Raw genomic sequence first — 17,058 nt, 5'->3', positions numbered from 1 at the left:
GGGCGCTGTTCTGTAAGGGGACAAAGAAAACATACACATTTAAACAACACATTGAAGGGCAGTGAGAGTGAGACAGCAGCGAGGCTGCTGGCAGAGGCCATCCTGGGGCTCAGTGTTTCTGTACCAACACTCACCAAAGTGGATGGTGTGCTGGTTTTCTTCCTGTCCGAGCCAGTGTGTGGACTTGCCGGCACTTTCACATTGCTGCTGGATCGTCGGGAGCTATCTTTCTCATCCTCCTGGTGTTTGGAGTCAGTACTGTTTGCCTGGTTCCTCTTGGAGTAGGAGTTGGTGCTGGGGTTGGTGGGACCAGCTGTAGCAAAGATAAAACAGTCACGGTTTACCGAAATGTAATGTGAATGTCAACAACCTTCAGCAGGGACTCGAGTCAAAAACCAGCCTTATTTCAGAGTGCAAATCGCTCGAGGGATCAAATTACTGCCTCCTGCATCCTGTTTCCCAGAGACTGAGGGTTCAAATCCTACCTGAATTCAAGAAATCTATGAACTTTTGGGTTTGTGCCAATGATTATGAAAAGCTTCAGGGATGAGAACTGCTATCCCCATGCATGGCCTGGGACCAGCATTAGTCAGTTACAGAGTAAAGCTCCCTCTACACCGTCTCCATCAAACACTCCCAGGACTGGTACAGCACGGGGTTAGATACAGAGTAAATCTCCCTATACACTGCCCCCATCAAACACTCCCAGGACAGGTACAGCACGGGGTTAGATACAGAGTAAAGCTCCCTCTACACTGTCCCCATCAAACACTCCCAGGACAGGTACAGCACGGGGTTAGATACAGAGTAAAGCTCCCTCTACACTGTCCCCATCAAACACTCCCAGGACAGGTACAGCACGGGGTTAGATACAGAGTAAAGCTCCCTCTACACTGCCCCCATCAAACACTCCCAGGACAGGTACAGCACGGGGTTAGATACAGAGTAAAGCTCCCTCTACACTGTCCCCATCAAACACTCCCAGGACAGGTACAGCACGGGGTTAGATAGAGAGTAAAGCTCCCTCTACACTGTCCCCATCAAACACACCCAGGACAGGTAGATTCAGAGTAAAGCTCCCTCTACACTGTCCACATCAAACACTCCCAGGACAGGTACAGCACGGGGTTAGATACAGAGTAAAGCTCTCTCTACACTGTCCACATCAAACACTCCCAGGGCAGGTACAGCACGGTGTTAGATACAGAGTAAAGCTCCCTCTACACTGCCCCCATCAAACACTCCCAGGACAGGTACAGCACGGGGTTAGATACAGAGTAAAGCTCCCTCTACACTGTCCCCATCAAACACTCCCAGGACAGGTACAGCACGGGGTTAGATACAGAGTAAAGCTCCCTCTCCACCGTCCCCATCAAACACTCGCAGGACAGGTACAGCACGGGGTTAGATACAGAGTAAAGCTCCCTCTACACTGTCCCCATCAAACACTCCCAGGACAGGTACAGCACGGGGTTAGATACAGAGTAAAGCTCCCTCTACACCGTCCCCATCAAACACTCCCAGGACAGGTACAGCACGGGGTTAGATACAGAGTAAAGCTCCCTCTACACTGTCCCCATCAAACACTCCCAGGACAGGTACAGCACGGGGTTAGATAGAGAGTAAATCTCCCTCTCCACCGTCCCCATCAAACACTCCCAGGACAGGTACAGCACGGAGTTAGATACAGAGCAAAGAATGTCTACGCCAGGTAGTATCATGAACTTTGTGCAGTATTCAGGGTGAGATTTTGAGATTGCCCCACATGGATGAGTGACAGGGGTGGTGAACTCCATCAATCATGGTGAAGAACCTGTTTTTGCTCTCGAATCATCCCCATTAGAACATACTTATCCCTGGGCAGGGAAAGCGAGTCTGTGAACCTACCTTGGTCACTGAGCCGGCGTGGTCTCTGACTGGCTGAAACACTTCGCTGTACCTTGTTGGAGGGTGACTGTGCGTTACTGTTCGTGTGGTCAGAGCGTGGCTTCAGGCACAAGTTGCTGCTGGACACAGAATCTGCATCCAACTGTTGGCCAAACACAAGACAAAACAAATATTCTTAGAAACGTGGCAGGAACATTTGGCACAAAACAACACCAACAGTATTCTATAACCAGACCCCAGCACCGACAGCACGGTATAACCAGACCCCAACACCGACAGCACGGTATAACCAGACCCCAGCACCGACAGCACGGTATAACCAGACCCCAACACCGACAGCACGGTATAACCAGACCCCAACACCGACAGCACGGTATAACCAGACCCCAGCACCGACAGCACGGTATAACCAGACCCCAACACCGACAGCACGGTATAACCAGGCCCCAGCACCGACAGCACGGTATAACCAGACCCCAACACCGACAGCACGGTATAACCAGACCCCAACACCGACAGCACGGTATAACCAGACCCCAACACCGACAGCACGGTATAACCAGGCCCCAGCACCGACAGCACGGTATAACCAGTCCCCAGCACCGACAGCACGGTATAACCAGACCCCAACACCGACAGCACGGTATAACCAGACCCCAGCACCGACAGCACGGTATAACCAGACCCCAGCACCGACAACACGGTATAACCAGACCCCAACACCGACAACACGGTATAACCAGACCACAACTCCGACAGCACGGTATAACCAGGCCCCAACACCGACAGCACGGTATAACCGGACCCCAACACCGACAGCACGGTATAACCAGACCCCAACACCGACAGCACGGTATAACCAGACCCCAGCACCGACAGCACGGTATAACCAGACCCCAACACCGACAGCACGGTATAACCAGACCCCAGCACCGACAGCACGGTATAACCAGACCCCAGCACCGACAGCACGGTATAACCAGACCCCAACACCGACAGCACGGTATAACCAGACCCCAACACCGACAGCACGGTATAACCAGACCACAACACCGAGAACACGGTATAACCAGACCCCAGCACCGACAGCACGGTATAACCAGACCCCAACACCGACAGCATGGTATAACCAGACCCCAGCACCGACAGCACGGTATAACCAGACCCCAGCACCGACAGCACGGTATAACCAGACCCCAACACCGACAGCACGGTATAACCAGACCACAACACCGAGAACACGGTATAACCAGACCCCAGCACCGACAGCACGGTATAACCAGACCCCAACACCGACAGCACGGTATAACCAGTCCCCAGCACCGACAGCACGGTATAACCAGACCCCAACACCGACAGCACGGTATAACCAGACCCCAACACCGACAGCACGGTATAACCAGACCCCAACACCGACAGCACGGTATAACCAGACTCTAACACCAACAGCACGGTATAACCAGACCCCAACACCGACAGCACGGTATAACCAGATTCTAACACCGACAACACGGTATAACCAGATTTCAACACCGACAGCACGGTATAACCAGACCCCAACACCGACAGCACGGTATAATCAGATTCTAACACCGACTGCACGGTAGAACCAGAATCTAACACCGACAGCACGGTATAACCAAATTCTAACACCGACAGCACGGTATAAACAGACCCCAACACCGACTGCACGGTAGAACCAGACCCCAACACCGACTGCACGGTAGAACCAGACCCCAACACCGACAGCACGGTAGAACCAGAATCTAACACCGACAGCACGGTAGAACCAGAATCTAACACCGACAGCACGGTATAACCAGATTCTAACCCTGACAGCACGGTATAACCAGATTCTAACCCTGACAGCATGGTATAACCAAATTCTAACACCGACAGCACGGTAGAACCAGATTCTAACCCTGACAGCACGGTAGAACCAGATTCTAATACCGACAGCACGGTAGAACCAGATTCTAACACCGACAGCATGGTATAACCAAATTCTAACACCGACAGCGCGGTATAACCAAATGCTAACACCGACAGCACGGTAGAACCAGATTCTAACACCGACAGCACGGTGGAACCAGATTCTAACCCTGACAGCAATGTAGAACCAGATTCTAACACCGACAGCACGGTAGAACCAGATTCTAACACCGACAGCACGGTAGAACCAGATTCTAACCCTGACAGCACGGCAGAACCAGATTCTAACACCGACAACACGGTAGAACCAGATTCTAACACCGACAGCGCGGTAGAACCAGATTTTAACACCGACAGCACGGTATAACCAGATTCTAACACCGACAGCACGGTAGAACCAGATCCTAACACCGACAGCACGGTATAACCAGATTCTAACACCGACAGCACGGTATAACCAGATTCTAACCCTGACAGCACGGTAGAACCAGATTCTAACACCGACAGCACGGTATAACCAAATTCTAACACCGACAGCACGGTAGAACCAGATTCTAACACCGACAGCACGGTAGAACCAGATTCTAACACCGACAGCGCAGTATAACCAGATTCTAACACCGACAGCACGGTATAACCAGATTCTAACCCCGACAGCACGGTATAACCAGATTCTAACACCGACAGCACGGTATAACCAGATTCTAACACCGACAGCACGGTATAACCAGATTCTAACACCGACAGCACGGTATAACCAGATTCTAACCCCGACAGCACGGTATAACCAGATTCTAACACCGACAGCACGGTATAACCAGATTCTAACACCGACAGCACGATATAACAGTAGAATCCAGTCTGGGTGTGTCGGAGAGGGGAGATTTGGGGAGAGAGAAGTGCAATGGAAACTGCAGGGTCGGCGATTATCACTTCATTCTCAGCTTTCAGTTACCTCAGAGGTCTTCCAGCCCAGTAGTAGATACGTTGCCATGACTTCGTTGTACTTCTGGTTCACCAAAGAGTCAGTGATCTCCTCCCGGGAGTATCCCATATTAACCATGAGCTCTGAAGCAAAGGGAATACACTGTTAAAACCCGAAGGGCTGTCAAGTGCCAGTAACAGAGGAATGGATAGTTGAGAGAAAACAGACCTGTTCTCCGGGGATCCTTGTAGTCTGGCTCCGGGTCTATGTAGGGCTTCAGCTCATCGTCCTCATGACCAACATTCATCCAGCGATCTTTCATTATTTGCTAATCAATACAACAATTGAGGTCAATAAAGGAAGAAAGAATTGTATTGATGTACATCTTTTCACCACCTCAGGACGTCCCAAAGCACTTCACAGCCAATGATGCACTTTGAAGGATGGGTCACTGTGATGGAGGAAACACAGCAACTGATTTGTGCACAGCAAGATCCCAAGAGCAGCCTGTTTCTGTGCTGCATAACCTATGTAAAGTACGCTTGTGAGCAACAGAAATCCCACAGCCTTCGCCTGTGCCAAATTCATGAAGCTGAGATACTCAGATTGGGGTGGGATTCGGTGGGGGGGGCTGGAAGAAGGGCCAAAGTGAGAGTGACCATGGGCACCCCCTCCCGATCACTGGACCACAACCCATAGGGGGAAATGTGTGAGGGGGGATGTCAGGCAAGCGTGCCAGTGCCTGACCCGCGCGATGAAGCAGCCACACCGTCGGTTGGGGTGGGGGGGATCTACATTGTCCCGCATCACAAAAGCAACTCATTGTATGATTAAAGCCTGCACGACTTGACGAGGCACGACACAGATGTGCTCTAACTCACCTCTAAGCTGCCTCGCTTGGCAGGATTTAGTACCAGGAATTTCTTCAGTAAGTTTTCACAGTCTGTGGACATGTAAAAGGGGATTCGGTACTTGCCTCGCAGCACTCTCTCTCGGAGTTCCTGACGGAAAGGGAGAAAGTGGGAAAACTCATTGAAACAAGTGTGGCTTCAACATGAATTGGACTTTACCCAGCCACCCACCATTCACCCCAAATCAAACACTGAGAGGCAGTCTCTTCATCATCAGTCAAATATGTTACACACCAAATGCACAGCTTTACACCAGCGTAACACAGGGCCAAGTACATTAAGCTGCAATTATACTTCTGATGGCAAAACTATTTGCTGAAAGAATGGAATCATGTCTTCCCCCCCACGTCCTAACCAAATTCCTCCAGAACTGAAAAACTGATCCATTCCCTCACTTGGTCTTTGTGGGATCTTGCTGTGCATATATTGGCTGCTGTGTTTGCCCACCTAACAAGCCACCGCACTTGAAATGTAATTGGCTGTATGGAAAGTGCCTTGGGTGCCCTGAGGATGTGAAAGTTGCTACGTAAATACAATCATTTTACCTTTCTGCCCGACAGGGTGAGTAAACATGACAATAGGGGAGGTGGTGAGACCTCACACTACACGGGTACGATGAGGGAGTCGTATCCCACATTGGGATTGGTCAGATCAATGCAACAAACTGCTCCCTGTGGCTGCAGTTCAACCGGGGGAGGGGAGGGCTGCAGCTCTGTGGGAGCGAGTGTGAACAGATAAGGAGGGAATCCTTTTGCAGTGCCCTTGGCCAACATCTCACAAAAATAAAACCGGCCCGTTACTATTTCTGGGATTTTGCTAAACAAAAAAATGCTGGTCATGTCTGCCTGCACAAACGCTTGCTCCACTTTAACACATCATGTTTGAAGCACTTGGAAGGCAGCAGGTAAATGACAGCCTCTTTCTGTTACAACTCACTCTGACCGAGTCCATCTCCACTTGCTAATTATAATCAAATGAAAAGGAATTCATCATTGGTCACACTCCCACACACACACACACACAGCCATGCCCCACACCCCCTCATACTGCAACCTCCCTCTCCAACAAGTGTTAACTGGAAAAGAAAAGGAAATCGCACTGACTGTTACATTAACAGCTTCAGCCTCCCACAAATACAACCCTCAGAAACAATCAGGCCATGATGGAGGTCATTTGGTCCATCTTAATGCAGAAAGGCGGAGGGGCACCCTACACTCCTCCACTGCAGCTATAAACTGCTCCTCTGCTGTTCCAGGGGAGGGAAACAGTTCAACTGCAATTTTCAGGCAACAATTGAATGAATGCTTGAAGAGACAAATCTTGCAGGGGTATGGGTAGAGAGTCTGGGGAGTGGGATAACACTTTCACTACAATCTAAATTACATAAAGAGGCTCAAGAGAAGGCACAAAGAGATTCGCAAGGACAATGCTAGAACGCAGAGGTTTAACCCATCGGGAAAGATCGAACAGGCTGGGGCTCTTTTCTCTGGAAAAGAGAAGGCTGAGGGGTGACCTGATCAAGGTCTTTAAAATGATGAAGGGGGTTTCGAAAGGGTCGACGTAGAGAAGATGTTTCCACTTGTGGGGGAGGCCAGAACTAGGGGCCATCAATATAAGATAGTCACTCATAAATCCACTGGGGAATTCAGGAGAAAAGGGTGAGAATGTGGAACTCACTCCTACAGGGAGTGGTTCAGTTGAATAGTTTGGATACATTCAAGGGAGCAGCTGGATAAACACACCAGGAGAAAGAAATGGAAGGATAGGGGGTGATGAAGTAGGGTGGGGGAAGGCTGGTGTGGAAGGATAGGGGGTGATGAAGTAGGGTGGGGGAAGGCTGGTGTAGAAGGATAGGGGGAGATGAAGTAGGGTGGGGGAAGGCTGGTGTACAGGGATAGGGGGAGATGAAGTAGGGTGAGGGAAGGCTGGTGTACAGGGATAGGGGGAGATGAAGTAGGGTGAGGGAAGGCTGGTGTGGAAGGATAGGGGGAGATGAAGTAGGGTGGGGGAAAGCTGGTGTGGAAGGATAGGGGGTGATGAAGTAGGGTGGGGGAAGGCTGGTGTAGAGGGATAGGGGGTGATGAAGTAGGGTGGGGGAAGGCTGGTGTGGAAGGATAGGGGGAGATGAAGTAGGGTGAGGGAAGGCTGGTGTGGAAGGATAGGGGGTGATGAAGTAGGGTGAGGGAAGGCTGGTGTACAGGGATAGGGGGAGATGAAGTAGGGTGGGGGAAGGCTGGTGTAGAGGGATAGGGGGAGATGAAGTAGGGTGGGGGAAGGATCCTGTGGAAGGATAGGGGGTGATGAAGTAGGGTGAGGGAAGGCTGGTGTGGAAGGATAGGGGGTGATGAAGTAGGGTGGGGGAAGGCTGGTGTGGAAGGATAGGGGGTGATGAAGTAGGGTGGGGGAAGGCTGGTGTGGAAGGATAGGGGGTGATGAAGTAGGGTGAGAGAAGGCTGGTGTGGAAGGATAGGGGGTGATGAAGTAGGGTGGGGGAAGGCTGGTGTGGAAGGATAGGGGGTGATGAAGTAGGGTGGGGGAAGGCTGGTGTGGAAGGATAGGGGGAGATGAAGTAGGGTGGGGGAAGGCTGGTGTGGAAGGATAGGGGGAGATGAAGTAGGGTGGGGGAAGGCTGGTGTGGAAGGATAGGGGGTGATGAAGTAGGGTGGGGGAAGGCTGGTGTGGAAGGATAGGGGGAGATGAAGTAGGGTGGGGGAAGGCTGGTGTGGAAGGATAGGGGGTGATGAAGTAGGGTGAGGGAAGGCTGGTGTACAGGGATAGGGGGAGATGAAGTAGGGTGGGGGAAGGCTGGTGTAGAGGGATAGGGGGAGATGAAGTAGGGTGGGGGAAGGATCCTGTGGAAGGATAGGGGGTGATGAAGTAGGGTGAGGGAAGGCTGGTGTGGAAGGATAGGGGGTGATGAAGTAGGGTGGGGGAAGGCTGGTGTGGAAGGATAGGGGGAGATGAAGTAGGGTGGGGGAAGGCTGGTGTGGAAGGATAGGGGGAGATGAAGTAGGGTGGGGGAAGGCTGGTGTGGAAGGATAGGGGGTGATGAAGTAGGGTGGGGGAAGGCTGGTGTGGAAGGATAGGGGGTGATGAAGTAGGGTGGGGGAGTCTCGCGTGGAGCAGAAACACTGGCTCTAGCAGGCACAGGAAGCCGTGATGATTTGTGGCTGTACAATTTTCGGTTGTGAGACTGCAGCAAGCGCATTTAATCTATGTACCAACGGCTCCACATCTAGCTTTGCTGTGAGGTTCCAAGCTGGGCTGGAATAGCCAGCTCTGCTGTTACACCAACCCATGACAGGGTGAACAAAGCGAGGCGTGCCAGGAAAAGTGGCGCTGTATAGCTCTCTGGGAGCAGTAGACAGTAACCTAAAAGTGCCAGCAGAGCTGGGGTGAAAAGTAAACCAGACTTTCAAGTCTGTCAGGATTTGCAGAGAGCGCTTTCTTGGTAGTGCATTTACTGAAAGGGCAGGGACACATCACCTTGGCTCAGGAGGTGCTCAGTTGAATGGGCTCTTGGAGGATTATAAAGTGATATTCAATCCATCCTGTTGCTTACAATTCTTTGACAGGTCTGTCTAATTAATCCCACTCTCCCACTATTTAATTCTTTTATTTAATTCGTTCATGGGGTGTGGGTGTCACTGGCTGGGCCAGCATTTATTACCCATCCCTAATTGCCCTTGTTCAGGGGGCATTTAAGAGTCAGTCACATTGCTATTCTTGCCCCATGGCCCTGTAAATTTCTCCTTTTCGAGTATTTATCCAATGCCCCTTTTAAATCCTATTGAATCTGCTTCCACCGCCCTTTCAGGCAGCGCCTTCCAGATCACAACAACTCGCTGTGTCAAAAAAACATTCTCCTCATCTCCCCCTCTGCTCGTTCTTGTTTACTCTATCAAAACCCACTCGGGATTTTGAAGACTTTTATCAAATCACATTCCTCGGCTTTAAGGAGAACATCCCCAGTTTCTCCAGTCTGATGTCCTTCATTCCTGGCCCAATTCCAGCAAATCTCTCCAGCACCATCTCCTATGTCTTGTCCCAGTAATGGACACAGTGCTCCAGCTGGGGCCTAACCAGTGTTGTATAGAAGTTCAGCAGCACAGAATCACACAGTGCAGAAGAGGCCCTTCGGCCCATCAAGTCTGCACCGACACGTGAGAAACACCTGACCTACCTACCTAACCCCATTTACCAGCACTTGGCCCATAGCCTTGAATGTTATGACGTGCCAAGTGCTCAAAAGGCACTTCCTTGGTTTTGTAGTCTAAGCCTCTATACAGAGAAGGATCCTGTATACTACTTTCGTTTCAAAACAGCCTGTCCAAGTACCTTTAAGTTCTGTCCGTCAAAGGGCAGTGAGCCGCTCACGAGTGTGTAGAGGATCACACCAAGACTCCAAACGTCCACCTCTGGTCCATCGTATTTCTTCCCCTGGAAGAGCTCTGGAGCAGCATAAGGGGGACTCCCACAGAACGTATCTAATTTATTACCCAGTGTGAACTCGTTACTGAAGCCAAAGTCCGCTATTTTTATGTGCATATCTCCGTCTAACAGCAGGTTCTCAGCCTGGATGGGGAAAAGACATGAATTAAAATGGGCTTTACAGCAAACCCATCGGAGAAAACACAAAGCTCAAAAGGGTTAACGCATTTGTGAGGTCAGTAAGAAAGGTGACAACAGTAACGCAGTGAGCAGTGAGTACTTGCAAGGTTCAAACAGACCACCAGCGCTTTCCTCTAATTCAGAGCCTCAGAGGCATAAAGGACTCTCCAGCCCTTAGCCTGCCTTTCCTTCAGATTTAAAAACCCAGGTTTGGTGTCAAACCCCCCTTGATCTTCCTCAGTGGCATTCCACACTCCTAACCTCAGGACTAGGACAGGCCACTGCAGTCCATCACCTCAGTGCCAAGGCTCGGGAGACGATCCTATCCACTGCTCTACTTCTCGTGCCCCTCGATCACATTCCTGGACAAGCTGCAGTGTTAAGGCAGCTGCCATCATTTGACCCAACAAGTCTAAGCCCCCTAGCTCACTGGTGACCCTGACTGTCTCAAGGCTTCCCTTCCTCTCACACCCCTCTCTGCTTCCCAAGGAGTTACTGAATGATAGCAAGCTTCCACGACAGGTCTGTTGCTGGTGACTGGTATCGGGGGAAGCCGATATCACCCAGGCTCAACTCCATTTAAGCTGTTTTGGTTCAATCAACACCATCAGCTTGAAGCCCACAGGGTTTGGCAAAACTAGATGAACACTACCCCTGCCCCCAGTGCCAGTGAGCAAGCATCTGCAATACCAAACCCTCTGTCTAAACACAGTACAACCAGCCTATAATAACCACCTTTCTCACAAACCAGTTGGTCAAAACAACTTGAAACCTGAGCCATACGGAGTTGAAAGGTTAACTGTGTTCCTCTCCGCCGATGCTGCCAGACCTGCTGAGTTTTTCCAGCTATTTTTATTTTTGTTTCGGATTTCCAGCATCTGCAGTTTTTTGATTTTAAACCTGATTCATTCATTTATTTCCAGTGTCAGTGCAGACAGGGGCTTTTAGATCCTTTACACTGGCTATGTCAGGAACAGGGGGCCATTCAGCCTCGAGCATTCGCGAGGTTTCCACTCCCCCTGTGCGTGAACAAGTGCTTCCTGACATCACCCCTGAACAGCCTGGCTCCCATTTTAAGATTATGCCCCTTTGTCCTGGACTCTCCCACCAGAGCATGGTTCCTCTCTATCTATCCGGTCAAAACCTTTAATCATTTCAAACATCTTGATGAGATCACCCTTTAATCTTCCACACTCGGAATGTAAGTATTGCCTGCACAGCCTCACAATCCTTTCAGCGCTGGTACCATCCTGCTGAATCTGCACTGCACCCCCTCCAGGGCTGACATCTCCTTCCTGGTGCTCAGGACTGAACACAGTTACTCCAGGTAGGATCTGGGCGGAGTTTCATACAACTGGAGCATAACTTCCACCCCTTTGTGTTCCAGACCCCTCGAGATAAAGACCAACAATCCATTCAGAGGAAGGGAGCACAGTATCTGCAGAGTCCAACCCACTTCAGGGGCGCCGCTGCCCTTATACTAAGTCCCCTAGCACACGACAAAACGGGCTACACTAACTCACTCACATAACAAGCAACGCACTCCAAAAACAATCAACTCTACAGAGCTTCAGAGGTGTCAATAAAATGAGGCACAATATTAAGGACAAGTATTGAACAAATACTGTACTGAACAAATAATGAATAAATAATCAATCGGCAAAGCCCAAGATCGCTGTGTATCGCAGTGGGTGGACTGTCAATCTGAGAAACAGACAGAATGGCCCTTACCTTCAGATCCCTATGAACAATGCACTTTTGGTGACAGTACTGCACAGCAGATACTATCTAGAAAACACAAGCAGGAGAAATATTGTGACAGCTGAATAACAATTAGGTCCTTGCTCAGATTCCCAAACCACATTATACCACACCCCGTCCGAGGTTAATTTAAATATCTGTGACTTCACATACATCCTAACAACTTGGGTGGAGGGTGGGGCAGTCAGTATTATTACTGAAACCCTCAGGAACCCACAGCAAAACACAACCAATTCCATTTGGAAACTACTGAGGACATCACCAAGTGTAACTGAAGTGGTGGCAAACTGACCTTGTGGCCAGAGGCTGTAACTGCACTGTGACAGTTTACATAGGAGAATTAAATGGGAAATGTTAGCAAGGCAGTTTACAATGGGGTCTGTTGACGATGAGCAGAACTCAAAGTTTTCAGTAAGGTTTGTGAAGATACAAGCTTTTTAATATTTAATGTACAGGTGGGTATGGAAATATATTGTAGTGTCTGCTATAACCCAGTGGGCAAATGATGTGGTAATGAGCCAGATTGTCCAGGGTGGTCCCACAATTGATCCTCGCCCTGTGCTGAGCTCAATGAGGGCAGCTACTGGCCTCAGTACCCATGGGTCAGGGGACATGAGCTAGGGTCCCAGCTCCTATTTACCAACACCTGCCCTGCCCTCTGCCCCACAACTTAATACAAAGTCAGGTTAGAGAGGGGCCTGGGAGAGGAAACGGCAGGAATGGAGAGGGTGGGGGTGGGGAGAGGAAGGCAGCGGAGACCAATGGGAAGGGGCCCAGGGGCTTCGGGGAAGCAGAGGGCGGGAAAGAGGATGGAGGAGCAGAGGGGCAGAAAGGGCCCTGGGGGTTGGAGGCAGGGTAGGGGCCATTGAGGGAGATGGAGAGAAAGGGAGGAGGGAAAGAGCCCTGGCTGGGGCAGTGGAGAGAGAGGGGAGGGGTGTGGAGAAGAGAGGGGGGGGGGAGGGGTGTGGAGAAGAGAGGCGATGGGGGAGACAGAGAGAGGGTGGAGGGAAAGGGCCCCCTGGTTTGGGGTGGGGGTAGGGGTAGGGAAGGGGCCACAGTGGGGAGGAAAGCTGCTGTATTGGAGTTCTGGCAGATGAGGAGAATGGAGAGTGGGAAGCACTGATAAAACGACGCAGCACACAGACTGACAGAAACTCAGTGTGACGAAACAGAGCAGAGTTGATTTTCTCGGTCGGCACTGACCTGTCTAAATTTTGCCCTTGCTTCTTTTTCTTTCATTCTTCCATGTGCAACTAAGTAATCGAAGACTTCCCCTGCAGGAGGACAGAAACAGGGCTTCAGACAGAAATAAACCACAAGGAGGAGACGACAGAGACTGACAACAGGCAGCTGGTAGAGTGACAGCACAGTGCCACAGCACAGAGAGACAGCAAATACCCAGCCCTCTCATTGCACACACCCCCTGCCCCGGATAGTGTTCACCGAGACTCTCCCCCCGAACAGTGTTCACCGAGACTCTCTCCCCGCCCCGGACAGTGCTCATCGAGACTCTCCCCCCGGACAGTGTTCACTGAGACTCTCCCCCCGGACACTGCTCACTGAGACTCTCCCCCTGGGCACGGCTCACCGAGACTCTCCCCCCGGACACTGCTCACCGAGACTCTCCCCCAGGACACTGCTCACCGAGACTCTCCCCCTGGACACTGCTCACCGAGACTCTCCCCCCGCCCCGGACAATGCTCATCGAGACTCTCCCCCCGGACAGTGCTCACTGAGACTCTCCCCCCGGACAGTGTTCACCGAGACTCTCCCCCCGCCCCGGACAGTGCTCATCGAGACTCTCCCCCCGGACAGTGCTCACTGAGACTCTCCCCCCGGACACTGCTCACCGAGACTCTCCCCCCGCCCCGGACAGTGCTCACCAAGACTCTCCCCCCGCCCCGGACAGTGCTCACCGAGACTCTCCCCCCGTCCCGGACAGTGCTCACTGAGACTCTCCCCCCGGACACTGCTCACCGAGACTCTCCCCCCGCCCTGGACAGTGCTCACCGAGACTCTCACCCCGGACAGTGCTCACCGAGACTCTCCCCCCGGACAGTGCTCACTGAGACTCTCCCCCCGCAGCCCGGACAGTGTTCCCTCTGAGTGAAGAAATTTCTCATCATCTCAGTCCCACATGGTCAGGGCTTCCTGAGATTGAGCCTCGCTACAGGATCCCCAGCCAGGGGGAAACTGCCTCTCAGCATCTGGTACAATGACCACACTATAGCCAATTGTGCCCTGAAGCCTGCGTCAGCACAGGCAGCACACTCCCTGTCAATCCAACAGTTTACACGATAAACAGGATCAGTAGAAAATGTGTGACAGGTAGATCGCCTCAATGCTGGCTGTCCGAAACCTCTCAGTGTATGAAAAGCAGACGATTCTGTAGTAGAGAGCTTTACTGTTTGAGCTATTGCACACTGGTTTTTTATCTGCTTGTAAAACGCTTGCCCAGATAAAGTCCACAAAAAAAACTGGAAATCAATACGAGGAGAGCAATTGGAGTAACCAGGCATTTTTGAAAAGGTGCGCTGGTCAGGAACTGTGTAGGTCAAGCCCGACGAGCTTCCCATTGCTTACTCCCTCTGACTCTGACTGGCAACTCACCCTCAAACTGTTAAAAGTCAGGCACAAACTGCCAGCCCAAGATAGATATTGTAAGAGAACTGGATGGAAACCTGATATATTGAACCCTGTGCCTGAACCTACTGCGTGATAACAGCAGGGTTACACCAGGCTGGATATCCAAAATCCAGGGAAATCCAAAATCCAGCACTGTCTCATTCCCAAGGGTGTCGATTTGGGCCACCATACCTGTATTACACTCCCTGTAATTCATAACTCAGAAATGAACCAGTCTGCAATATAGTAAAAATATTGGAGCCAGTGTTCCCACCAGGATTTTAATGGAGTAATAAGGGGAGGAGGCAGATATGAAGGGTGAAATGTTATTAGGTTTGCGTGAATGGAAAGCATTGAGCAGGGTAATTACAGCTCATGTGCTAATGCCGCCAGACTGTGAGGTGATCACAGCAGAACAGCTTCGTCAATCCAGAGAAGGGTTCAGTGGGAACTCTGTACAATTAGAGAGCTCTTGACGTGTAGCCTCTCCCAAGAGATTTGGGGGGTGGTATTTGAAGGAGAAGGGGAAAGTGGTAAATGAGGAGTTGTCCATCAAAAGGCAGTGGTAAGGTGGCCTTTCCTTGAACATTGTCCTTCGGCTGGGTCTGGACACAGCACTGAGCTGTACGACAGGGTGAAGTCGCGATGCTAAGAGACTTGTCACAGTGGGTATCATCCCAGGGACTGCTATCCAATCTCAGAGTGATGAATTAAGTGTGTCACATATTAACCACATCACACTGCATACTTTCCATCCTATTGTTGGCAACACTCAAACCAAGCCTGGTGACAACACTGGGAGCACATTCTGCAGCAGTGACTAACACAGCTCACACACACGCACACACAAATCACTGCAATACTCACCCCCACTGGCATACTCCATTACTAAATACAGTGTTTTTTCCGTTTCTATAACTTCAAATAATTTAACTGCAAGACACAAAGAGAATAATAAATCAGGTTAAAGTCTCCCCTCCAACTAAATTAACTGTTGTGGGACAGGAAGGATTCAATCCCCTGAAGAGAGGGTTTGGGGTTTGGGGAATTTCAGGCCGGGTTCTGCAGGTGAGGGGGGTCCCAGGTTTGGGAGCTGCCAGGCAGGTCCCTGTGTTACAACCAACAGGCAATTAAACTGGAGAATTGTGAAGGAGCGACACAACCAACTCTCCCCCACCTGCAGTCGGGACCAGAGAATTCCTGAGGTGGGTGGGGAGGGGTCCTGATGAGAGGGGGGAGGAACAATGCTGCTGCCCCTGCTCTGCATCTAGGGAGAGTGTCAGCTACAAGGTCCCTCATGTTCTCTGATGGAAGATTCCTCCACCTTGATGATATCAATTGGAGGCCAGCACTCTCCACCAATTCTCACCCTCAGGAGGCTGGTCTGTGTACTGCGAGCAGGAATGAGCAGTCAAGGTTAGCATAATCCCAGTCCCTTCCCCAAACTGCTCAGGGTTTGCTCAGTCGCTGTTTGAGGTTGGGAAGTGGGCTGGATCGAGCTGAACACCTCCATTGTTGGGATTGGAATCCACTGATTGGAAACAATGGAGGGCCGCAGGTCCAGCCAGGCCAAGGGTTGTGAACCATGAAGGGACAAGGTGAGGCAGCATGGGACAAAGACAGCTCAGCCCTGCACCAGGAGGTGTCCAACATCATGCTTCACACTGGACATGAAAGGCCAGGAGGAGTTTTACAATAGAAATTGCCAGTTCTACATGCAGTGGAGGTAAGGTTAAAGAAACAGACTTACCTATATTAGGATGATTCAGAATCTTCATTATTCGTACTTCACGGAACAACTAGTACAGAACAAGAGAAATGAAAATGCAGTCAGTATAACCTGACAAGTTACAGTACTTCTGCTGTAGCTGTAATATATTAAAGAATTTGCATATATTACCTGTCTACAAAACATTATTCCTGATGTCAAGGTTTTGTCATTCATTTGTGTCAATTTTTCCCATTAGTAAGGGGAATGTCCAGTTTTAGAATGGATGATTGTACAGGCACAAACTGACCCCAGCCCAGCTCACTGTACAGACACTGCAACTAACCTCAGCCAACACTGCAATTCAGCCATCAGCCTAAAAAGACGTTCTACCCGCTACATAATTAAGCAACCTTGTGTATGAATCGCAGTGTTGGTGTGATACCAGGTACACAGGGCGCACGTCCCAGTGATTGGCTGATCAAATCAAACAGTATGTTCCTTCAGTTGCCTGTAACAGGCAGAGTACAAACTGTAATCAACCAGCCCACACTTGCAAAACCCCAAAACAAAACGTCTACTGTTGGATGTGATTCTGTGATAGGATTGTTCAGCCAGTGCTGCCCAGAGTGCGCTAATAGCTACACTAACAACCAATTTAAGATAACCAGTCGAGCTGATAACATGGCTCATTTACA

At 50.6% G+C, this 17,058-nt stretch overlaps 1 protein-coding gene across 1 annotated transcript; it reads right to left on the bottom strand.

The window, feature by feature from the left end:
- Positions 1 to 124: 124 nt before the first annotated feature.
- LOC144677577 (serine/threonine-protein kinase MARK2-like) lies at positions 125 to 16,460 on the bottom strand (the record flags this gene model as incomplete). Its single annotated transcript, XM_078537629.1, has 10 exons — positions 16,403 to 16,460; positions 15,520 to 15,585; positions 13,231 to 13,301; positions 11,998 to 12,054; positions 9,994 to 10,230; positions 5,626 to 5,745; positions 4,973 to 5,072; positions 4,775 to 4,887; positions 1,888 to 2,029; positions 125 to 313 (listed from the first exon to the last, which is right to left on the bottom strand). Coding segments are annotated over exons 1-10 (1,123 nt in total), but the record flags the coding sequence as incomplete, so codon positions are not given.
- Positions 16,461 to 17,058: the final 598 nt, after the last annotated feature.

Source organism: Cetorhinus maximus, unplaced genomic scaffold (assembly GCF_964194155.1).
Source record: "Cetorhinus maximus unplaced genomic scaffold, sCetMax3.hap1.1 HAP1_SCAFFOLD_2696, whole genome shotgun sequence".
Taxonomy (NCBI): Eukaryota; Metazoa; Chordata; class Chondrichthyes; order Lamniformes; family Cetorhinidae; genus Cetorhinus; species Cetorhinus maximus.
This window is presented reverse-complemented; position numbering and strand designations above follow the sequence as displayed.